Source organism: Dunckerocampus dactyliophorus, chromosome 12 (genome assembly GCF_027744805.1).
Source record: "Dunckerocampus dactyliophorus isolate RoL2022-P2 chromosome 12, RoL_Ddac_1.1, whole genome shotgun sequence".
Taxonomy (NCBI): Eukaryota; Metazoa; Chordata; class Actinopteri; order Syngnathiformes; family Syngnathidae; genus Dunckerocampus; species Dunckerocampus dactyliophorus.
Window position 1 is genome coordinate 8392398 of NC_072830.1, and position 26120 is coordinate 8418517.

The window sequence follows — 26120 nt, forward strand, 5'->3', positions numbered from 1 at the left end:
GGAAATGAAATGAAAACTAAGGAAAACAAAAGCTCAAGTCCAACCTGCGCAACATGACAAAGCACTGGCTATACAAGGGGCGGGGAGCATGGCGCCTTCCATCAATACTTCTACTATCACACCTCAGGGAGAATCACTGAGAGTCACAAATAGTGTTTTGGCACTTTTTCCTCTAATTTGTATTGCAGGTTTTTGTCTTATTTTGCAGTGTTTATTTGTGAAATACACCCAGAAGACGACGCATCATGTGTTCATTACACCACATTAGAGTGGATGGAAGAGCTGCTGCCGATATCCGTATCGGTGATGAAGATGAATATATCGGATATGGGTGAAAAAGGCAATGTCGCGCATCTCTACTTACAATCAATTACCTGTGCAGCAAAAAAAGGATTTTATGGTTCTGCTTTAGAGGTGTCACAAGATCCTGCAAGATTAAAACATGACAAGATTTCTTGTTGTGGGTATGAGGCCTGGGAATATAATAAATTAAATCACACAATAAATGAAAATGAACTCGCTAATTTTGCCAGCCTCAATATATTGCCATGGGCATGCGTATCTGTTTTCCTCGTCTGTTGCCTCCAAACAGGCAGGAAGAGAGTTCACTCTGTGCATTGGTTTCAGCACTTTGGCACGTTTGTGTGAGCCATTTTGTCAATCATACAGTCTTTGTCTTGGTGGGTGGAGGCAGGGCCGATAGCATACACAGACTACAGAAGAGTTTAATGTAGTAGAAATTTTATATTAGTAGGTCGCAATATGATGTCATATAGTTACCTCCGCCAAGGAGGTTATGTTTTTGCTGGTGTTTATTTGTTTGTGTTCAAAATAACTTGAAAAGTTCTGAATGGATTTGGATGAAATTTTCAGGAATTCTCGGAAATGGGATATGGAAGAACTGATAAAATTTTGGGGGTGATCCGGATCACCGTCTGGATCCAGGAATTAAAAAAAAAAAAGATTCCTCAACATTGTGAGATAGGACCATTTTCAGCATTTGTGCATATAACTCCACAAAAAACAGTCAGAGCACTTGGGGAAAAGAAATTTAAAATACAGGACAGTTTCCAACAGGTTCTACAAAATATGAAAGACTGATCCAGATAATGGAATAACTCCGGATACCATGATCCAGAATATAAAAATATAGAGGACCTTTGGAATTTTCATCATAGGAAGACAACAAATGTAGCTATAAACATGCCACAAAAAGCATTATATATAGCCAAGACACTGTACCAACGGATTTAATGTATCTTCAAAAGCCATGGAGCTAGATCCAGAAGAAAACCGCCATAACAGAAAATGTGATTTAAAAAATGTGAATAACTACTGAACTAATATTGATATCATTATGAATTCAATTGCTAATGGTATGTTTTCATGGCCAAGGAACCTAAATATGTAGATAAAGTAAATGTAGGACTAATATTTACGGTATAAATCACAATATAGGCCGAAACTGCTTGCCGGAGGTCTGCACTCTCAGAGAGCTGTTCTAGTTTTTATATTTTTTCCATTGTACTTTTCTTGAAAGGCAAGTTAAAATTTTCTCTCTCTCTCTCTCTCTCTCTCTCTCATTCTCCTAGACCCAGTCTTGTGTATCAAGCTATTCTTCCATCCTTCCTATTTTGCAATAAATAATCATTCGTCAAGTCCAACCTCTGTGGTCATGAGAATTTTGCCCTGGAAACTACCACTCATGATATGTTTTCTTTTCTACATATCACTCATTCTCTGTGGGTAAAAATCTCAGCAGATCAGCAGGTTTTTCTTTGCAACATTAAGACTAGTCCATCTGGCCCCAACCACAACCATGCCACGTTTTGTCTCTTGTGCACATGTGCTAAAAGAGATCTTTGTGAAGAGCCACCGTTTCGACTCTTGCCAGGAGTGAAAATGCTTCGAAGCAATATCCTTGCCTTCCTCGTGAAATTCCATCAACACAGCGATTTCATCGTAGTGCATGTGATTGAGCTGGCATTTGCACAGCCATTGAAGCATTTCTTATGTATTTAAATGGCAGTCATCATACAAACATGGAACTCCTAAGTTCAGCCTCAACTTGTCTTTGGAACACATTCCCGCCTACCGTGTAAGTTGGGATCTCTAATTGGATTGAACTTGACTTCAGTGTTACTTATCCCCTCATCATGTGACCAAGAGTCAAATCAAGTGCCTTAAAATAAATATGTGCAGCGGAACCACTACTGGCTAAAATTACAAGTTTTTTAAGCATAGAATGGGCATAACAATGAATTCTGTCCCAACGACACACTCTAAAAGTGAAAAACAACTAAAAATAGCAATGAACGCTCATGTAGTGACCAAGGTGATCCGTGCACAGGGAGATGCGGCACTCGGTGGAGACTCTCCACCGCTCTAATGGGCTAAACAACTTGATTCCTTTCCACAGGAAGAACCCCATTAACCACATCTAGTAGTGTCTATGGCAGCCAAGCTGATGGCCGTGTGTGTCCTCGGGCCATCTGAGGACTTAAGCAAACAGCAAATAAAGTGCAAGTACACAAGTGTACTCTTACAAACCAACAGTCATTTTTGTCCATAACTCACTAGGAGGTAGGTTTACCTCGAATATGCAGTTTTGCCTAAATATACGTTGGACAATTCCAGTGTTCCAGTGACTGACAAAAAAAATGAAAGGGAAGCCTTGATGTTTTTTTTCCCTAACATCAATGAATAATTCCTGATTTCGTTTTTTTTTTTTTTTTTGCATGTTTGTCACACTTTGTTTCAGATCAAACAAATTTAAATATTACACACACACACACACACACCCTGTGTGAAAAAGTGATTGCCCCCTAAACCTAATAACTGGTTGGGCCACCCTTAGCAGCCACCCTTTACCACTGTTCCATGTTTGGCCATTTGTGGATAATGGCTCTCACTGTGGTTAGCTGGAGTCCCAAAGCTTTAGATATGGCTTTATAACCTTTTTCATACTGATAGAGCTCAATCTCAGTTATGTTTTAACAGGGGGCAATCACTTTTTCCATAAAGGGCCATGTAGGTTTGGATTTTTTTTCTCCCTTAATAAAATATTTCTTTTAAAAACTGCATTTTGTGTTCAGTTGTGTCGTAATTTTTTTTTTTACATTTATGTGTGACAAATATGCAAAGATGTAAGAAATCAGGAAGGGGGCAAACACATTTTCACACCACTGTATATATATTATTTCTCACTTCCATAAACATATGGAAAGAAATATTCCAATGAGCCACATTGTAAGGAGGAAGGATAGGGGAGGTTTTGCTTCAAACATTCTTCTCATGCTTTTACTCATGAGATTACCCTAATTACTTGAAAGTGTTGTGACAGACAACAAAACAACGCTAATAGAAAGTGTGTCAAACAGGCCAGTGTTGGTGGATTTAGTAAAATACTAGCATTCTTACAGTTTTTTTTTTTTTTTTTTTTAATAAATCCGCTGAGAATGATGCAGCATGCAACGGTGTTAAAACCACTCCTGTTCGCAAGAGACTTTGAAAAAGGCCGAACAACACTGGAATATGTATGCCAATAGTTGGTGATGTCAACCTTTTGAAGACTCTTTGTAGGCACATATGAGAATGAAGACTTTTACATTGTCCATTTTCAGCTTTTATAGATAAACAGTAATGCTATAATTTTCTAAAATGTCCACTTTTAGACCTGTTTTTCTCATCAGAGAATAAAACTTTTTCCCACCTTTCAATGTCCCATGTTTGATGCTCTCTGGCAAAGTCTAAACAAGCAGTTTTGTGGCGTAGAAGGAGACGAGGTCTTCGAATTAGTTTTTTGTTTTTTAAACCCTTTTCCTGCAGATGCCGTCTGACAGTTATTGCACTGCAGTTGGCACCAGTAAGGGCCTTAATGTGGGTCGAAGACCACTCTGTGTCTTGATGGACAGCCAATTGGATCCTCCGGCTCAGCGCAGGTGTTATTTTTTTGGGTCTACTACTTGACTTTTTGTTCCATAATACTCAGGATCTTTCAAAAAAATTTGAAAGACTGTCTTATTGCTCTCAGCAACAATGGCACGCTGCGAGAGGCCTTTCTTATGCAGCTCGACAATCCGACTACGTTCAAAAAGAGAAAGCTTCTTAGCTTTAGCCATCAGGACGGAATGACAGTGTGAATGCCTGACAGAAAATGAAAATTTTGAGCAGATTTTGGCTTTTATAGCCTGTGGTGTTAAACTTTTGATCAGCTGATAAACAACCTACAGTCAAACCTGTCTTAGCGGCCACCTGTATATAACACCCACTTGCCTATGCGGCCACTGAAAAATCGCCCGCAGAAAATGTTCGTGTTATAGACCCTGTGTATAGTGGTCGCCTGTCTAATGCGGCCAGCGGCCACCCATTTTGTATCCCTTGGTCAATATCTGACTGCATATAGCGGCCAAAGCGGCCAGAAGATTCATGCACGAAAAAGTTTCGTTTTTTTTTATTTTAAATCAATGAAGCCGTCGTGTGTAGACTTTAATTACTGAGTCCTAGCTCAGTCACAATCATTCACAAGATCCACACAAACTGTCAGTTGTTCGACATAAAAAAAAAGCAGTCTTCTTTGGAGCTTGTTGCAGACAGTCACACCGTTTATTTCCTGGTGTGAGACAATGTGCACTGGTCAGTACTGTAATACCCCTTGTTGTGGGGAAGGCTCACGTCGCCGATGCACTTTAATCGCTTTATTAACAGCGGTTTATTAACCTAGTATTTCTTTACAACTTTTATCCGCAGTCCCACAGTGCCCTCTACTGGTCAACATGTAGCAGTATAATTATATGTATCTGCAAAGACAACAAGCTTCTAATCACAGACATGTTAATACTTGTATGTGCGTGCACAAATTCAAAATGGCCGCCAACCTGTCTATAGCGGCCACCTGTCTATAACGGCCACTTTTGCCGTTTCCCTTTAGTGGCCGCTATAGACAGGTTTGACTGTATTTCGTTTTTTTTGTTTAAATTACAAGCTCTAAATGTTTTTGTCTCACTCCCCCTTCTTGTTTTTGCATATTTTAGCTCTACTTACAACCTCATTAAGATCCAAATGTGCAAAATGCAAATTCTAGCAATTTTCCAACTGGTCTTAAGATTTTTATATATATTTTATGTAATGGTACGTTATTATTTCATAGTGGTGAATGTGCAGGTCACACTTTTCCACAAACTTCCGTTCCAGGTCATGCGATTGTTGTTAACAACTGAGACATTAAGTGGTTGTTGCTTGTTGTTCGTTCTGAATCACATCTCCACATTCAGTGACCCTTGACATGAGTAATACGTCGATCGACAACGGTGACAACAGTGACTGTACCGGCTCGGCACAAAACAGAAAATGTGCAGTAGGGCGTACTAAAAGCACTTTTCTAAATTCCAGAATCAAGGCTAGATTATCGACAAAACTCTTCCAATACACTATTGTGGCACCCCTGATGCTTAATTTATTGTTCTTGAGAAAATATGAGACATTTAAGGAGTTTTTAAAAAGGAAAACTGCACTGTTTTTGGAATTTTGCCCATCATCCACAATCCTTATGAGAGACATGAACACACATCTCTCTTTTTTTTGCGTTCTAAAAGATACAACTTCTAAAAAAAGAGGCAGGTAATTAATACACATAATGGGACACATCTGTGCCGCGTACAAGGCTTACTATTAAAATGCCTCCAAAAACCTCCAACAAGGCTTTATGGTTTTATATTCATTGCTGTGACCATGTAGCAACAGGCACATGCATGATAACATGCAATACTAACAGTATTTTGCCATATTTTGGTCATTTTAAGCATGTTAATTGGAACTTCCTTCCGATTTCACATTACAACATAGAAACGAATGCCTGGTATTAACTTTTTTAGAACAAAAACACACCAGCAGTAGCGGCAGCTCCAATATGCAGGGCTACCTTTCAATAGTGGCCTGAGGCATCGTGTGTGCGTCGTTGGTGTCCTGTGGGCGAGTGTGTGATGAAGTTAGCAGCTAGCCGGTGCGGTGTGGCGAGGTGTCACTACGCCAGTAACGTAGTTCTTCAGCTTAACAATGTCAATAATAATAATAATAATAATAATAATAATAATAGCAGTGTTGCTGTAGTTTGGTTAATATGCGCGTCACATTATGTAAATGGAGCGTCGCTGGCACTTTTTTCAGAAGGCTTTATAGGCGGAATAGGTGCGTCCGATTACGTGCATTCTTATCTGCCTCTTTTTAGCTGTTTTTATATCTTTTTTTCGGTGTCTTCTCGCATAAGGATAGTGGATGATGGGCAAAATTCTTTTAAGGAGTGGCAATCGTGGCCTTGTGAGACTATACAGCAATGAAAAGTGTGATTGACGGGAGGGAGGTGAAAGCTTTTTCAGATGTAATTAAAGCAGCAAATTAGTGTCATAGGTGTAGCTGGGGGAGCTGCGAGTTCACGTGATTTTTTTTTTTTTTTTTCCCTCAGTGTGCTTGAAAACATAACCAAAAAAGGAAATATGGATGGTGTCTGCACTGCTGTGGGCTGACTGAGGTTAACAGGGTGGATGAAATTTTATCAGTGTCAAAACAACTGCGATGAGACTTAACTAATGCAGGAGACCAACGCTATCACAGGCCATCAATGAATCAGCGTGTCTCCAGAGTAGCCCGATCCTAAAAAACAAATAAATAAATGGACTCACAAAAAAAAAAAGGAGGAAAAATTTGACGACAACCATAGAACTGGAATTTTAACTTATTGTAATGTAGTGGTAGCATAGCCACAAAAGTGAAGGCTGCTCAGTAGAATAGGGCTAAAAAGTCAACAATAGGCTGAAGATACTACATACCGCAAAGCGAGTTGCATTTTTGCAAGGCGACTTGCCTCCTACTTGACGGTCCGCATCTTTTTACACTTGCATGGCATTTAAGGAAATTAAAATGAAGCTTAGTCATGTCCTGTAAAGTTAATACAGGCTTCATAATGCTGATAATTTGACTCTGGAATGAATCATGTGCATTTTATATTACCGTCAAACCTTGGTTTTTGTCATATGTTCCAGTTTTCGTTTAAAATTTTGCCTTGGTTTTTGGACAATATTGCATGTAACAAATGCGTCAGTTTGCCCTGTACTGTATTGTTCTGTGAATTTGAGTGCCCAAACAAAGCATCCTATGCGTTGCTGACTCACAGTCCGTGCATTTTTTATTTTTAGAATGCAACTGCTAAATAACCCGCAACGGGGCCAAAGAACATTGGGAGTAGCAGCAGTTTGATAAAGATGGTGAGAAACACACTTGAATTCAATCTCGCCAGAATGTCCGAGAAGTCCACATCAACAATAACTTCTATCTGTTTGCCATTTATAATTATTTTGCATTGTTTCTTGTAAGACAATAATTATTCTCTATGGAATGTATTTTTTGTTCCTATTTTCAGGTGTCTGGAATGGACAAATTGGATTTACATGACTTCCTATGGGAAATATTGCCTCGGTTTTCGGCAAACCTTTGGGAACAAATAAATAATGAAAATCAAGGTACCACTGTATTTCTTACGGCAAAAAAAAAAGACAAGATCAGACGACAGGTGAAGAGATGTAGTTTCATGTACTCCAGTATGTCGACAAATGTTTGAGGAACACACTTCCCTCCGACTGCTTTGCAAACAGAAAAGAACCAGCTGACACAAGGGAGCACTGATTGGTAGAAAACACATGTTCTCCATTCTTGTGCTGTTTACAAACCATCTATCAATGTCGGTCAATGGGCTTTGTCTGCACTTCTCACTGAATGTTCAAAGCGGGGAAGTTCAATAGGTTTGTGGTGGTTGCGCTGTTTGTGGTTCTTAATACTTAATAAAGACTTAATAAAGAGCCTCACTCTCTACATCCTGATAAATCTAGTTCTGGGGTGAGTAGTACTTACTTTGAGGTTTATTATACAGCCTATAACATCTTCTTACACTTGTATGACTTAGTAATGAGTGTGATGCGTGGTAGATGCCGCCAGCAAGCCTCACTCTTCACTTCATTAAAATGTCAAGCTAAAGGGAGAGTAGTTTTACTTTAATTTAGTTTAATTACACAGCAGGTCACATCTTTCTACACTTATATGCCTCACTCTCCACTTCACGACAGGTCTACTTAATGGGCGAGTAGTTTTACTTTATTTGAGTTGTTCTCTATGTATGACTGTTAGGAATGAGTGTGATGCGTTATATCAGCTACCGTCAGCGAGCATCGCTGTCTACTTCCTTATAGTTGTAGTTAAAGGATGGGTAGTTTTACTTTGTTTTAGTTTTATTATACAGCTTTTTACACCAGTATGACTGTTAGGAATGAGTGTGATGCACGGTATCTTTTGCCTTCAGCGAGCCTCATTCTCTACTTCCTAAATGGTCTAGTTAAAGTGTAGGTAGTTGTACTTTATTTTAGTTTTATTATACACCAGTTAACTTCTGTTTTTTTTTTTTTTTTTTTTTTTTTTTTTAAGATAAGCAGTTAACATCTTTTTACACTACTATGACTGTTAGGAATAAGTGTGATGCCTTATATCAGCTGCCGTCAATGAGCCTCACTCTCCAGTTCATTTAAAAAAGGTTTTATCTAAAGGGTGAGTAGATTTACTTTATTTTTTGTTTTATTACACAGCGGTTTCCTTATTTTTGCACTGGAAAACAGGAACATTGTAACAGTTAGGAATGAGTGTGATGCATGAAGTCAACTGCCATCAGCGAGCCTCACCCCCCACTTCTTTAAGTGTCTAGTTAAAAGGGTGAGTGGTTTTACTTTATTTGAGTTTTATTATACAGCAGTTAACATCCTTTTACACTTGTATGACTGTCAGGAATGAGTGTGATGCATGAAGTCAGCTGCCTTCAGCGAGCCTCACCCCCCACTTCCTTAAGTGTCTAGTTAAAAGGGGTGACTAGTTTTATGAAACAGTGGTTAACTTGTTTTTACATTTAGATGACATTTCATGATGGTAAAACATTATTTAAGAAGGGACACAGCTGGACTCTGAAACGGATCATTTTCCTTATTGCCTATGGGAGAAATATGATAAATTTTAATAAGCGAACAAGTTGGTGATTTTTGTTCAACCTTTAAAGAGGTTGCACGGTATGTTCATTTGTGATTGAAGAAAATAAGGAATTTTTTGTCGGTAAAAGCAGGGGTGGTCAGTGGCTGCTTCACAGCACTAAAAACTCATAATGCCAAGTTAATGTTTGAATAATGGATATGTAACAAGTCTTAATTTAGGATGTAGCTGTCGTAAAACACGCCACAAATAAATGATTACAGCATAATTGTACCAATGGATGAGTCAATGGTTAAACAAATGGCTACTAAACATTTGAGCAATTTCTTAAAGGATGTGTGCCAGTGACTTGTCTGCATTTGATAAAGGTTTGATGATCTTTGTGTTATACAGTATAGCGATCCAACAGGGTTATGTAATAAGGCGAAGCAAAGGGAATAAACAGTCTTACCGGTGATAGTTTCTGAATGAGATCATGAGCCACATGCACCAGATTTTTATCCTCCTCCATGTGCTTTTGAAAGCGCCGACTCTCCTCCTCTTCTAGCAAGTCAAAGTCATTGGCGGCATCCAACAAGGCCTGGATAAGACCTTTCCAGGAGCGGAGAGCGGGGACCTGGGGGGCCACTGCGGAGCTTATCCCGGTGCCAATCACCAAGACCAGCTCGGGGGCACGCTTTGTCTTCAGGCTGGGCAGCAGCTTCCTTTTGGGATAGCCGGACAGATCACACAGATGTGGTCTGACGTTTACATCCACTCTTAACTTAATTTTCAATGTGTAATGGTTGCTTTTCTCTGGATTCCAAGGTCCTACAGTGGTGTGAAGAAGTGTTTGCCCTCTTCCTAATTTCTTATTTTTTTTGCATGTTTGTCACACTTAAATGTTTCAGATCATCAAACTAATTTAAATATTAGTCAATGACACCACCACTGAACACAAATGCAGTTTAAAATTAAACTCTTTATGATTAAAAGGGAGAAAAAAAATGCAAACCATCAATTTTGCCAGAAAACATCTTGTCGATCTCCAAGGGACAAAAGTTGAACTTATGTGAAGGTGTGTGCCCCATTACATCTGGAGTACAAGTAACGCCGCATTTCAGAAAAAGAACATCACACCAACAGTAAAATATGATGGTGGTAGTGTGATAGTCTGGGGCTGTTTTGATGCTTCAGGACCTGGAAGACTGACCTTAATCCTCTTGAGATGCTGTGGCATGACCTTAAAAAGGCGCTTCATGCTGGAAAACCCTCCAACGTGGCTGAATGACAACAATTCTTCAAAGATGAGTGGGTCAAAATTCCTCCACAGCACTGTAACAGACTCATTGCAAGTTATCGCAAACGCTTCATTGCAGTTGTTAAGGGTTGCTAAGGGTGGCCCAACCAGTTATTAGGTTTAGGGGGCAATCGGTTTTTCACACAGGACCATGCAGCCTTGGATTTTTTTTCTCCCTTAATAATAAAAGTTTCATTTAAAAACTGCATTTTGTGTTCAGTTGTGTTGTCATTGACTAATATTTACATTTGGTTGATGATCTGAGACATTTAAGTGCAACAAACATGCAAAAAAATTAAAAATAAAAATCAGGAGGGGGGGCAAACACTTTTTCACACCACTGTAGGACCTTGGAATCCAGAGAAAAATCAACCATTAAGCGTTGAAAATTAAATAAAAGCAAAAACTTTTCTCACATCACTGTAATATGCGCTGAGCAAGGCTTCAAACGCCACTTACAAAAAGATTTAGGTGATTGTGTGTGTGTATGTATAATTTTGACCCTGTGTGAATTGGAATATATCCCAAATAAAATGTACGTCTGAATGTAGGGCTTTCCCAAACAACAGAATACAGTGTTTGTCTTGTTGCAGGGGAGTCACGTCTGAGCATACCTTGGCTTCTTGGCGTTGGAGTCTGCATCCTGTGAATCAGCTGCAGGTCGTTTCTCGGTTTTCACTGCTACAACAGAGGCCATTCAGCACCTGTGGAGCCAAAAGAAAACTGCCAGTCTCACACCAACCAACAACTCCTAAAGTTGGTGCAAAATAGGTGCAACGTCCAAAGTTGCACTACCACAAGTACCATCACGCTGTAAAACGATGACATTACTAAACGCTGCATGTGTTTCCCCGTCGGATTTAGTATGTAACAGGAAGTAAATCTGTTTAGCAGTGCATCTTCCGTACTGACATTTGATGTTTACACTATCATTCCACGTAAAAGACAGAAATGAATATGCTCTTATTGATAATGCGACAACATGCAGGCTTACCTTGATATAAATACTATATAAATAAGTGGGCGCCCAACGTTCGACTTCGTAGTGCTGCTTCTGAGTCCAGGTCCAGCGAGAAAAGCTTGTAATTTCCTTATTATCGTGGTTAGTTGTAATATTAAAATAAGATTCACCTCGTCAAGTATGTGTAAGAAATAATGACGGACAAAGAATTACTTTCAATACAAGCTAGCATCAAGCTAACGTGACTTTTTTTTAAACTACCACAACTGTTGCGATAGAAAAAAAAAGCAACACGACCTCCGGTTAACTTGTCATGCTGAAGGTAATGGTGTCAGAAAAGAATAAAATAACAAACCACCGCGTTGTGATAAGGTTTTGGAGAAGACGTAAAGGCTCAATACTTGTTAAGTTTGGGAGAAAGAGGAGGTTGAAGTCGCCGCCTGTGGTGATTGTGCCGCTTGTCTTGTGATGCCTTCACTTGATGCTCGAATAAGTTAGTGCTATGTTTGCTAAATATATATACGGCCGTACACTAGTTCTTCCGTGCCGATAATTTCTCTCTTATCATGAATCTACAATTACACCAATTAAACAACACTATAATTCACATCAACGTGTACTCGTTTTTATTAAATAATTCCTCGAGCAGTGTCAACACCATTGTGTTTTTACGTGCCCGAGTTACTCATTTACCACACATGAATGATGAGCACCTGAAGGCAGCAGGACTCAGAAATTTCCGACTGTGTGACGTCATGGGTGGAGTAGGCAGGTGGCCTGTGTACATACTTCGTATGAGTAAATGTTTATTGCATCGCCTCCGAGGAAAATGTTGCTTAAACAGCAGCACGTTACTTCTCACATGCTTAGAACGAAACCCACAAAAAGTAAAGTAAAGTATATATAAAAAGACAAGTTGCTTGAATCAACTTTATATTTGTTTACAAGTCATATTATATTCACATATATTAGTCCGAAAAATACACTAGAAAATTGTCGCTCTCTATATTTTTGAATCACAGTGCACACGTTGAAAACGTTTTTCGTTTTAATTGAAGGTGCGTTTTCCCTTTAAGATTGATTTTATGCGTCACCACGCGTGTGGAGACAACAACGCATCTTAGACTGCCATCTTCCGTTTACTAATATAACAGCATTTATTATTTACTGTTGTCCTCAATATTGTACTCTGCAATACCTCGGCAGTTTTTAACGCTTTCCACTGGGAGACGTAGCAGCTTCAGACAAATAAAGGAAAAGCATTACTTATGTTTAAAGGCCAAATTGTTGGACTTTTAACATCCATCCATCCATTTTGTTCCGCTTATCTGGGTTCGGCCACCTCTTCCAGTTCCACAGGGAGGACACCAAGGTGTTCCCAGGCCACCTGCAAGACATAATCCCTCCAGGGTGTCCTAGGTCTGCCCCAGGGCCTTCTCCCAGCTGGGCATGCCGGGTCAAAAGGAGGGACCGCACCTCATCCGGATGTGTGATATCGGGGCCTCACCTTGGAGCCAGGCCCGGGGGAGGAGCTCGCAGGCAAGTGCCTGGTGGCCGGGCCTTCACCAGTGGGGCCCAGTCGGGCCCAGCTCAAACACGCCACACAGGATCTCCACCCCCCATAGATCCAACACCTGAGGGGGCAAGCATAAGGGTCCGGTACAATGTGTTTTGGGTGGTGGTCGAGGGCAGGCGCCTGGGCGACCTGGTCTTCGACGGCCAAACCTGGTTCTTGGGACATGATTATTAACATCTTTACTGTTAATTTACCCTTTTATTAAAGAACGAATCTTTATATCATCATGATCAATACATTAGACTGCAATAAACATGTTTTGTCCTGCCCTAGTCAGCAAATCAATAACATTTACAGCACAATACAATGTATATTGTAAATGATGTTATATAAACTGCATATGCTATGAGTACATTCACTGCATATCCAATGAATAAAGAAGTGCAAACATTTTCCCTTGTCACATATAACTTAATTTAGATTATACAAAATATTTTACCATTTAACAATAATTCTTCATTCACTGAAGAAAAAAAATAGATTAAAAATGGCTTTTTCAAAATGTGTATTGTTTAACCCTAGAAGAATGATGAAGTTAAGGCAGAGACTGTCCATGTTCCTGCCATGTGTACATTAGTTTATAGTACTATTAAGGGAATCCATTGATACAGGTTATATGATAATATGCCGCACTACACAGAGATGGAGCCCTCTCTGAAGTTGGTCTTGCCTATCAGGACATTGAGGAGTGTTGCTTTGCCCTTTTGGGTCTCCTTCTGAGCCTGCCCGATGATGTCGCGGAGCCGCTCCTCATCTTCACGCCTTACAATGTAGCCCTTACCGCCATAACCGTCTGCCACTGTGTGATAATCTGAAGAGAAAACGTAAATAAAACACACTGGGAATGCATAGAGGATATATGCATGTCACGTGCACAACAATGCACCTGTGAATGCAAGGCCGCATGCCACATTGCTGCCCAGAATGGGAACCTGCTCTCTGGAAATCTGACTCCAGCACGCGTCGTTTCCCACCACGGCAATAACTGGTGTCTGGAAAAAGCAAATTCATATTAAGTAGTTTATACTGCGGCACTTGCAGTCAAAACCCGGGCTGAGGGTCAAACAGGACGTGCGCACGTTAATTGCTTGTCAAAAAAATTTGTGACTACGTAGTATACCCCGCTTTCGTTGAGAACGTTGGGGAACTGCAAGCGCGATCAAAATTGTTGGTAAATGAGAGACGATGGAAAAATAATCATCACACTTCCACATATGTCAATGTAAACAAGGGAGGGAAGATTCGGGTGGGCCACACAGGGACACGTTTGACTGGTTAAGACACTTGACGTGCGCGTTTGAGCTCTACTCTGGGATAAATTTGAGTGGCGAAAATGACGATGAATGGCCAAAATGTGTGGGGAATAGGCTTGTCACGATAATAAATAAAATGATTTTTTAAAAAAACAAAACAAAAAAAAAAAGGTCGGTTATTTTGTTGACATGTGTGTTTTCCTCTCTCTTCTGTCTTTACCGCATAGGCTGGATGACAAGAGGGTTCACTTTGTACTTTGGTCAAGTCAGTTTCATGTTGGACGTTGGGTATTCGTCTCCGTCGCTGTCAATTTCACGTTGGCGGTTGGATATTTAACTCCGTAGCAACAACGGTAGCCCCCCCTCACTGTCCCCGGACTGCTCTCTCATGGTACGGGGAGCGCGCACGAGAGGAGTGTGTGAAATGATTTCACAAGCAGACTGCTCAACCTCACTACACTAACACTAATCAGCACTGTCCTGAACTAAACATGTCAAAACATCGGCTAAGTCGGCGAAAAAAAACTTTGATACTCTTACTACCCACCACTAGTAAGTAAGCTATTGCTTATATAGCAATAGCCAGTATAAGCTAGCTGGGTTAGCTTGGTTTAGTGGTGCATGCTAATGTGTGTGTGTGCCACTGAGGCTGTGAGTTGTGCTTTCGTGCTTTTTAAAGTAAACCAGCGTTTTAGGTTGGCCGCTGACTTCGTTCAAGTGTGTGAGATAGGGACATAAGCCATGGCTTCAAAATGCACTCGATAGCTATCTCAGTTAGCCGTAGTCAAACCATATTTTCCACTTCTGGCCTTCAAAATAAGCACGACACACATCCTAATAGTGGTAATAAAATAAGGGTGTCGTAAAAAGAGCTTACATTAATAAAGTTTGTTAGTTCGATCCTGAAGGGTCTGGTTAATACTGTTTCTCTCTCATATAATTTCATTTTATTAAAAAAAAAACCTCTGGCGTTCTCAAGTGTCACTGGGTTGAGAATAAATGTCCCAGATTACTTGTGGATACATTTATGCTCGTGTGATAGTCGTGTATACCTTGTGTCGAGTGAACGTGTCAAACTCGGCAACACTGTATCCCGAGGAGCCGTCCCCGTAGATAATCCAAACCTTTAAAAAAAAAAAAATTTAAAAAAAACACACACAAGGTCATATTTACGACATGAAGTATCCCAAATGGAGCCCTTTAAGAAAAGCTACCTCAGACTCAGGCCGACACAGTTTTGCCCCGAGAGCAAATCCTCCCCCGACTCCCAGTGTCCCAAATGCCCCTTCAGAGACAAAACAACAGTCATCGGGATCCAAACGAGTTCTTCACGAGTCATGTGACGTGCAGACCTGGATCCAGCCAGCGCAGCGGCCCTCGAGGTCTCATGATGTAAGCGGCGCTGCCTACAAAATCTCCTCCATCGGCGACGATGATACTGTCCTCCGCCATCAGCTCATCCAGAAGGTGGAGAACTTTCAAGGGGTTCAGGTGATACTCCGTCTTCTCATTGGCTTTAGTCCTGAAGAAACAAAAAATAAATACATACCACTGTAATCATTTATTTGTAAAATTTATAAACACAAATGTGAGCACCTGTATATAGAAAGTAAGCAATATTTCAACTATTTTAAAAGCTACATGCAGAAATAGACACAGAAATAGCATAGGACATGACAGAGCTGTGTTAGGAGTTTGTAATTACATGCTTAACTCATTCAATACCAAAACCCGAATGCTCGCTCCCAAGCGTCTTTTACGTTTTTTTGCATGAGAGGTAAAAGAGTGACGATGCAAGTGCACAATAAAAGAAGTCACGTTTCATGCAGATTTAAGCAAAAAACAAAAAACGCCACAAGGTGGCAGAAGTGCATTTGACACGAGCTCGGCATGCATGAACGCGCTCGACAGCGTGGAGGGGTGTAGCGTGCAGAAGGTTATGCATTGTAGGGAAAATTTTACGCATCCACACACAGGCGTGGTTCCAAATGTGAAAATTGTAAATAGTTCATGGTGTTACATTTGTAAATAAATTGTTATTTTGCTGTCAAACAACCCTTTTTTGTGTTATGTTGTGGTATAGTTGTTTAGATATTACAGCTGTCACAAAAGCAAAAAGTTTTGTGTCAAAGTGAAAGTTATGCTTGAAATGTATCTTTTTTGTTGTTGTTGTTGGGAGCTGATATTTTCCTGAAACGTACCTGTGTTCTACTGCTGATTACTAAAGACGGGAGTCTAATCTTTCTTTTTCTCTAGCTTCCATGTTTATATAGCCATAGAACACAATATTCTGCGTGCCTTGGAAAATCTGTCAAAATCGTCTAAAATGGCTGGTACAGAAGGGGTTGAATTTTGAAAAATGGCTGGGATTTAATGAGTTCATACTGTAGGTGCTATCACCTTCTTGACTAGCATCGATTCTCAAACTGTGGTACACGGGCCCCATTTGTGGCTCTCGGGAACTACAGGGATTCAGAAAATAAGGTAAAAAAAAACAACCAAAAAAAAACTGAGACATATCCTGTACAACATAATTGTACAATCACAAATTTACCAAGAAAAGATTTTCTCAAATAAATTCAAGTAAAATATTAATGTTTAACCATTGTTCAGTTTATATACAGAAAGTACTTATAAACTGTGCAATTCACTCAATTTTTTTCTACTGTAGTACTCATGTATTTATGCTCAATGTTTTTGAGTTACTTGTCTTATTTAATGTCTGAACTTGCTATATATTCACCATTTATTCCTATTTTTTCCCCATTTTTATTTCTTCCTTTTCCTCAAGACTGCACATGGATTCACAAGGAAGTGCCATTATTTTAACTCACACAGTATTTGCTCCTTGATATATTTTTTTACCACCTTCCTTTCTTTTCCACACAGGAAGTATACAAAATGTAAATGATAAAACATAAGCCAGTGAAAGTGTCAACATGTAAAGGTTATGGTGTGACGGAATGATCAGCAACAGACATGGACAAGGAGTAGGATTAAATAAACTCTGCTTCTCCCTACTCCGTTTCAGACTTGTTGAATTGTGCAAATGGACCCACATGATGTTCCTCCACATCGGAAAAGTAGTAGGAAGAAGCAGAACTGACTTAATCTGACCTCCATCACCACGACTTTTATATGTTGACGCTTACAATATTTAGTTTGTTCACATTTTGTCATGTTTGTTCATTTCCTGTGTCACCATTCACATCAAATGAAAGAGAAAAGAATAGAGAATGTATTGTAACAAATGGATGCAGTGACGACGGAAAAGGTGTTAAATACAGGGTATTTATAAGAAAAATAAAAAAAAGATATCACAGTATATAGTGCCGCCATGTTAAAAGAAAACAAAGTAACATTGACGACACATGGTCTCAGCATTCCACAATATTAAATATATACAAATGTATAAAGAAAACAGCAGAAACACTAAAAACCAAAAACAAAATATAAACTAGATTCAGGTGAGGTCTCACGATGGGCACAAACAGGCTTTGCCGTGCTCCGCTCTTCGGCATCTAAGGTACGGTCTCCCAAACATTGTGTAAAGCTTCTAGCAGCTTTTGAGGCCCGAACACTAAGGTGTTCCTTTGCACCGCATACTTCGTCATATCGAGGACATCGTTGGCATCACACAAACGATATCATTGCATATCCCAAGTGCAAAATTGGGTCACCAAATCACGTCTGCAACTAAACTCAAAGAAAACAGTCTGCATGTTGCTCACAAAGCAAGCAACCCCACTAGAGCGCTCCAGTGTCTTCTTGGAAGGTGTGGAGCTCGCTCTAGTTGGTGAATTTAAATATTTAGGCATGACATTGGATTCTACATTAACAATCAAAAAACATATCAAACAAAATCAATTTGAATGTTACACACTTTAGACAGATAAGACCTTTTATGACGCTGAATGCTGCAAGGATGTTTTTACACTAAATGATTCTTCCCCCCTCCACATAGAATACTGCATCACAACAATTTTTGAACGTAACTGTTATTTTTAAAAATTCAAGTCTTGTTTTTAAGGTTTTGCACAGGCTTGCCCTGACCCCCTCGAAGGATTTTATTCAACTGAAGATCGTGAGCGGGATGGACACTAGTAGGGCCACAGCTCGTGGGGACTGGGAGGTACCCACACAGACGTACCACTTTTGGACAAACAGTGCTGTCAGTAAAAGGAGCAGCCTACCATCAACAATAAGAGATTCTCAGACATACACAATATTCAAAACCAATCTCAAAACGTAGATGAAACAAAGCCAAGTTTATGACCACTTTTAGCCTTTTTTTGGTTTTGTTTTTTTTTTTGCCTTTTCATGTTGTGTTTATTTTTTGTCTTTTATTGTTTATTGTTATTTCTTGTTACCTACCAGGGGACTACAGATGGAAACTACACTACAGTTGTGCTATAATCTGGCATATTTACATATGCATTGTCCCTGATAAATTGTCAAAAGTTTGTTCAGATCAAATTAAACACTAATATCATTAAATATATCATAAAAATGCACGTACACCCTTTCAAATATATTCAATATACTTTTATTTCTCATTATATATTTTTTTACTATTGTGTTTGGAATTTCAAGTTGTGTATTACCTGTACATGACACTATGGTTTGGTAAACTAGAACATCGGTGTGTAAACTGTGCCATCCTGTGGTGGAAAGTATGAATTACCTCAGTAACTGTTACATACATACTGTAGCAGGGGCTAGTAAGTTAGTGCTTATAATATAAACACATTAAAGCGGGATCCCATATAGTACGGCACAGCCCAAATCTGGGTGCAAATTATCCAGGGTTTCCGATTTGGGCTCATTTGGTCAAAGTCTGTAGGGTGAGTTCGTCAGAATTCGAGTTCTGGGCTGCGGCCAGTTCTAACCCAAAATCAAACCGGTGGCACATGTAGCAAACGTGAATATGGCCCGGTTCAGAGTTTTCAGGCTGCGATTGAATTTTTTGCCGGTCCTGACGCATATGCAAGTTTTTTTGTTTTTTTTTCACGTTTTGGTGCACGTTTAGTACCCCAACCTGGTGATCATAAAGGGAGAGGAATAATCATCATTATACATTGATAATATATACTAATATATATATATATATATATATATACACACACACAAAAAAGAAAAAAAACCCTCACCTGTTTATGTTTTCTTTGGTGATATCTCCTGCTTTGAGGCTTTGAGACCATTCTCCTGGACAGCGATGGCCCTTCAAGCCTTTGGACAGTCGTACTAAAAATGAGCCAGCATCACCTTCAAAAAGAGAAACATGGAGGTTTGAAGGAGCTTTTTGTCCACTAGGGTAACTCTCTGTCATCAGCATCCATCACCGGTAAGACTTCATATCTAACTGTATTTCTGGGTTGCTCAGTCAAGAAACACTCCACTGATAAAGAAATATGTCTCAATAAAGCTAGTTCTGTTATGAACATACCTTGAATGGCTACAGTTGGTTTCCAGAACATATCAGAGTTTTTGAGCAGCTGTGTTTTGTCTCTGTTGACGGCGATGATCTTGCTGCGTCTGCTCAGAACTCTGCCGTAGCTCAAACGGAAGTCGCACACGGTCCCTGAAAAAAGAGCAAAAAGATGAAGGGGTTTGCACATTTTTGAGTATGGCCCGTGGGCCTCCTCCGACAAGGATGCAACTTCAGCTCCCCCGTGGCTTGGGGTTACCATGGCAACACACCCTGTGCTGGTTCGTCCTTGTCTCATCGGGGGTTTTCGGGTCGTAAATACCTCTACACATCCTAGTGTGATGTTGACTGTACTGTGTGTGATACGTATGCGATAAACCTGACCATTTACTATTACATAGAATGATACATTGGGTTTAATCAATATATTAATTTTATCAAGTGTATGTGTGTTCTAGCAAGTGTGAAACATCGCTTCTGATGTACGGTAATCCCTCGTTTAATATGGCTGATTGGACCTGACCGTGATAAGCAAATTTAAAAGTATGATTACTTATTTTTTATAAATCTAATATTTGTATAGTTAGGGCAAAGAAAACCTGTTTATAACCTTCTAAATACATGTTTTTAACATTATTAGAGCCCTCTAGACATGAAATATCACCCCTATAGTCACCTTTACACTCATATTACCAATATAGCAGACATAATAAGAGAAAATAAGAGATAAATAAGATATAATAGACTCACACATATGAGCATGGGGAGAGATCCTTCTTGTTATTCTTTTCTTACTGTTTTGTACTGTACTTCATGCGGTGGCTACTGTCTCATTAATGTAACGTTACATGACACCTAGTGACCAGAGTAGAATGCGACATAACGTCTTTAAATTAATCTTCTGAATGCCTTATATTTGTATTTAAACTCATTTAGCTATTTTTATGCTTGAAAATGCTTAATTTGGGCAAAAAAATACGTAAAATTTGCTTAAACATGCATTTTTTTTCTTTACTAATAATAGGCCGTATTCAACCACAAAACAGTGATGACATACTCATGTTTTTTTCTGAAAAATCAAGCAAAGCCGCAAAATTTGAAGTGGGCGAGGGATTACTGTACATTCCTTCAATAATAACTAGCATGTCTGTAAAACGGAAGGGATTGACATTATAGGAAAGATCAAGGTCCAGACCAATATGATCTATCACACAGTGTACTTAGTGTTGCAAAATTTGCCAAAAGAAGAAAAACATGTACAGTACGTAATTAGTGTGATGTTTATCCACCAATAAACATGATGGCTCATTTACAAAAGGCATTTAATTCAACAGCATTAAATTCAACTTCATGTCTGACCTGCTAGGACCACCACGTCAGCTTCCTTCAGTGCGTCACGTCTGTTTTGTCTGATGTGGATTGGACTAGCTTTACCCAGCATGCCTCGGGACATGCCGCCGAGGAAACAAGGGATGCCCAGGTCCTCCAATGCCCTCCTGTAATGCATGCCAACTTATTAGAACTGAGAGGAAATCAAAGTGATCTAAAAGACTACAAAAATTAGTCTTTACCTGATCTCATCGACTGGTGTTGGGGGTAGCGTGACTTGGCTACCCAGGAGGAAAACAGGCTTCTTAGCTCGACTCACTAGTTCCACACATTTTTGTACCTTAAAAAAACAACAAAAAAACACACACAAAAGTGCTTGTCAAAAACCCAAAAATCGTGAACATCCACCACCAAGCAGATGTACCTGATCGTTGGTGGCTTGTGGGATGTCAACGGGAAGTGGTGAAACATCTCTTCTCTCCCACGCGCCGGCAAAAATATTCATGAGGTGGTTGTTCAGATACCTGTCGAGAAGACGGTCACTTAAAGTTGAAAAAGAGTTACGATAAAGGCTGCAATCAATACATGAATTAATCAATGTCTCTTCATTAACTGGTGCATAGAGACTGGTCCTATTGTTGCTGGGTGCATGGTCTACAAAACAAATAACCGTCGGGGTCTTTAATTAGCACCGGTTCAAAAAACATTAACTCATTGAATCCCACTTTTCAAAATTCATCCCCTTCAGTACCGACCATTTTAGACGATTTTGTCTGATCTTTCAAGGCACACAGAATATTGTGTTCTGTGGCTAAACTGTGCATGTGCTTGCGTGTGCGCGTGTGCATGCGTTAAAATGTCCCTACAATGTGTAACCTTCTGCATGCTACACTCCTCCATGCTCTTCCACTTCCTCCTTGCTGTCGAGTGTGTTTTTACATGCAAATGATCCATGCCGAGCGCTTATCAAATGCACTTCTGCTAGCTTGTGGCCGTTTTTATGGCTTAAAGAGGCCCTTTTCGGGCCTTTGCACTGAGTTCTGGACTCCTATAGAACAGTGACACACGATAACCCGCACAGAAAACTTTCTCGATCTTCCAGACTCCCGCCCAAACAGTCTGTGTAATTTACTCCACCCCCAGGTACGCCTCCCGCCGAGCCAACTCCGCTGTGATTGGTCACACTCCCAAGCGCTCCCGAGGACTTCCGGACAGCTGCCAAACCCCTTCTGTCCGATTACTTACACAAAATAAACAGTTAGGACACTGATAGATTGTTACTTACAGCTTGCTCTTCTGACTCTTCAACACAACCAAGTAACGTTGGAAAGGCGTCGGACTTCAGGAACAGTTTGGCAGATAGTCCAGCTTCGTATTGGCCCATGTTCACAAAACCGTCCCGTGTGAAGTGCCGTTGACAGATGAGCATATATTTCTCTTGCTGGCCGGGAATCAGCTTGCCTCTTTAGGCACACCCCAACAAACATTTCCTGGGAGCCATACGTGCTAACAGTGAACAGAGCAGAGCCAAACACAGCGGGAGGAGAGCAGGCCTACAGAGTTTGCCTGGGCATGCCCATATAAGGACGCGGGATGCATTGACATCAATGGAACTCTGTGTTAAAACACAGCTTGCAGAGCCATCCAAAACTGCTTTCAGGTCTCACTTCCAAAGGCGCAAACCTCATTATCTGATGCTTTGGCATCGTTTAAAACGAGAATACAACATCGTAACAACATTTATAGGTCAGTAAAGAGGAAAAGCACAATAGGTCCCCTTTAAAACTCCTCTAAAACTGACACATATTAGTGTGCAGTTGCATCATCATGTCTTTTTCCTCTCGTGCAAAAAAACCCTGTAAAAGACGAATAAATACGTCTTTGGGATCAGGCGTTTGGGTTTATAAAAAAGTACAAATACGTCTTTGGTATTGATTGAGTTTATAGCTGTGGCTACTGTATATAGCTGTTGACGTGTATGTCAAACTTTTTTTTCTGAGAAAGACAGGAGTCTAATCTTTTGTAAGTTCCCTGTTTGTATATTAGCCGTAGAACACAAAATTCTGTGTGCCTTGAAAAATCAGTCAAAATCGTCTAAAGTGGCTCGTACTGCAGGGGTCGTCTTTTGAAAAATGGCTGGGATTGAATGAGTTAAGTAGAAACACAGACTGATAACGTACCAGGAAACAATTCTGCCCATCAGGCCCTTGGGAGGGTTCTTAACAGCAAACTCTCGGGACACCAGATGGAAGGGGTAGAGTGTGTCGATGGGGAATTCTATGAAAACTGGCCCCGGGGTTCCAGACTGAGCGACAGCCAGAGCCCTTCTGACCATGGGCACTATTTCTCTGACTGTTCTGATGGAGGCACAGAACTTACACAGAGGCTTGAAAAGAGACATCTGGTCAATGTCCTGCAGCGCTCCTCTGCCCTGTATCACAACAATAAGCTATTAAAGGTGAGATGATGTTGCACATAATTAGGATGCATTGGATCGTACCTGAAGGAGTGTACCAGCAGCCCCTCCCAAGAGCAACAACGGTGATTCTGCCATTTGAGCGTTCTTCACTGCTGTCACGGTGTTAGTGAGGCCGGGGCCAGCAGTCACTGCGGCTACACCGACAGTACCTAGAGGGGTATTCAGGAGTATTTTGTATTATTATAGTATAGTTAGTCATCACCTTCATACATCATTAGCAATACATGTGCGTAGACAAGCACATTGTATCCCACGGGATCCCACGGGATACAATGTGCTTGTCTATTTTAAGGTTCTGATTATATTGAATCTCATTCATCTTAATGTTGTTTATGGCGAGCGTGGAATTCTTATGCAGTTCTAGAGAGTGTCTAAAATGGTGACACGACTTTGCGGATGTTATTTAAGTTTTGGGTGACACCTATGTGTTTTTAATGAGTCATAGTTAGAGATGTCCCGATCCGATCTTCAGGATCGGGATCGGCTGCCAATCCGCTGTATTTTGAAGATCGGATAATATCTGCTTCTGCCACGGGATCGGGCCGATCTGGTTGGCGTATACAGGTCGTATACGCTCCAACATGGTAGTTCGGTATGCATCTCATAGCTGGTTTGTCACTCGACTCCCGCCACCCGCAACAACAAGAAAACGCAACACCACCATGCAGACATGTCCATCCGTGTGCCGTGGTGAAGTTACTTTCAGTAGGACATCGGCTATTTGGTTCTGTATCTGCAACGGTAGTTCCCCTTCACTGTGCCCGGACAGCTGTGCCGTAGTCCGAAGTACAGTGGCAGAGCTACAGTGGGGTGGCCCAATGGTGGCCATGGCCACCATTGGGCCACCCCACTGGCCATCTAGACATTGCAGGTATCGACTTATTGCCACCCCTATGTGAGTAATGGTCTCACCTTGGCCACCCCAATGAAAAATTTCTGGCTCCACCGCTGCCACTGTAACCGCTGGTTGTTTATACGAGGGACCGTCAATAAATTACTATTGTGTTGAAGAGAAAAAATCATATATTTAAAATCACACGACAAATTGATCTATGACCATGTCAAATGTTTAGTCCTACCCTAAAAGTATTGTGCACGCCCGTTTTTTCCCCAATTTTATCTTTTATTGGATCTGACTGACTTTTGTAACTGAAGTTTGTTACAAAAGCCAAACAACGCTGTTGGTCATGCTGTGTAATAAAAACGGAAATTCAGCAATATTTTGGTTGCATTACTTTTAATCCTTTGAAGAGCTATTTTCATAACCATATTCAATTCCACAAATTCATGTTTGTAACAAATGCTTATTATTAAAAAAAAGATTGGTTTGGGACATTATCATAGTATCTGCTATATATGTATATGGTATTTTGGGGATAAGTGTGCACCTGAAAGCCTCGCCACAGCATCAGCAGCAAAGACAGCTGTGGCCTCATGCCTGGTGTCCACAATCCGGATGCCCACTTTCTCACAGGCCACCAGGATGGGCGAGATGTGTCCACCGACAAGAGTAAAGATATACTTGATCCCGTGGGCGCGCAAGACTTCCGCCACACTTTCGCCGCCATGTCGAGGGCTTTGTGTCTCCGTCTGCAGGACAGGACATTTCAAATGCAGCTTACACTATAAATGAACAGACCTTAAACAAGTAAGGATGGTTCTCTTAACAGGTGGCTGCAGAAAAGATCACCTGCCAAACTGCATTTTTGCCACAGTTTGCACAATAGCTTTATTGTTTGTGTGTGATGTGGTTTGTGCAGTGCTACAAAGCACTGTATCATGGTGACCTTTGTGCTGGAAGGCAAGACGAAGTGTTTTGTTACATGAGTGCAGCCTATCTTATCTTTCATTTAAAGGGAAAGGGTGTTCGCATGGCAACAGAGTATGTGGGGTCATCTACTTGAATCTGGCTTTTTACAATGTACAGCACAAATAGATAAACATGCAGGTGTTTGTTGGTATGGTCTCAAAACCTCACCTTGTGGAACCACTGGTACAGCAAGCCAAGTTTGTAGGCAGCAAACACAAGTCCACATAATGCAAAAAACGCAGAATAACCCAGAATTGTCCCAAATAACTCCATGCTAAAAAGCAGGAGATTTAAAAAAAAAAAAGAGTCAAACTTATTAAACAAAACGTTACTTTAAAGTTCAGCAGCTCCAGCTAGGCTAAGTTGCTACAAGCAAGTGATACGCACCCATTTAACAAAGTCGTGGTATGCAACTATGTACACTGTACAGTTAGCGAATATAATATGACTCTAACAGGTGATACCGATGCAGTCGTTTCTTAAACAAATTGACTTGGAGCGCTCTTTTAACGTCGACAGCGGCAGCTCATCCATTCCTACGTTCAGTTCATGCATGACAAGCTAGCTAGAAGCACATAGTTGTTTTTTTGCTTTCAAAATAACCCACGGGTGATGAACGAGCCACTCCACAGCATACGCTACGATGTGTATTTCAAGCTATACATTTCTATCTCATTGATATTAAAGTCATAAATGTACGTATACTTTAAACTGCCATCTATTTTTTGGCTTTTTTGCTCACACTGAACATTTACATTTTATTTTGAAGAAAATTCATACTGATTCCGGTTAGTGCGGCCTGAGCTCGTTTGGAACGGAGCATGGATGATTGACAGGTGATTGCGCCATTTAGAAGCAAAGGGGGTGCGTGTCCTAAGATTTCACAAATAATGAAAAATTACTGTAATATATGATAAAAAAAAAACGACAAAAAAAACCAAACAAAACAAAAGCAGTAGCGACATTTTGGAAAAATCCAGTTTCCAC

General features: G+C 40.4%; 2 protein-coding genes across 2 annotated transcripts in view; both read right to left on the reverse strand.

Moving 5' to 3' along the window:
- Nucleotides 1-11723, reverse strand: part of fam118b (family with sequence similarity 118 member B) — a 19408-nt gene extending 7685 nt beyond the window's left edge. The window contains exons 1-3 of the mRNA XM_054794153.1: nt 11292-11723; nt 10912-11001; nt 9470-9722 (exon numbers count right to left, since the gene is read on the reverse strand). Of these exons, the coding sequence (XP_054650128.1) occupies nt 9470-9722; nt 10912-10994 (336 nt within the window). The 5' untranslated portion in view covers nt 10995-11001; nt 11292-11723. The remainder of the gene's footprint in view (nt 1-9469; nt 9723-10911; nt 11002-11291) is intronic.
- Nucleotides 11724-13000: 1277 nt separating this feature from the next.
- Nucleotides 13001-25680, reverse strand: ilvbl (ilvB (bacterial acetolactate synthase)-like). The gene is made up of 14 exons (XM_054794336.1): nt 25302-25680; nt 24712-24913; nt 23345-23472; nt 23025-23275; nt 21269-21368; nt 21087-21184; nt 20875-21011; nt 19534-19668; nt 19238-19352; nt 15440-15609; nt 15302-15372; nt 15140-15211; nt 13721-13826; nt 13001-13645 (listed from the first exon to the last, which is right to left on the reverse strand). Exons 1-14 carry the CDS (start codon nt 25404-25406, stop codon nt 13467-13469), a joined length of 1869 nt encoding a protein of 622 aa, XP_054650311.1. The 5' UTR covers nt 25407-25680; the 3' UTR covers nt 13001-13466.
- Nucleotides 25681-26120: the final 440 nt, after the last annotated feature.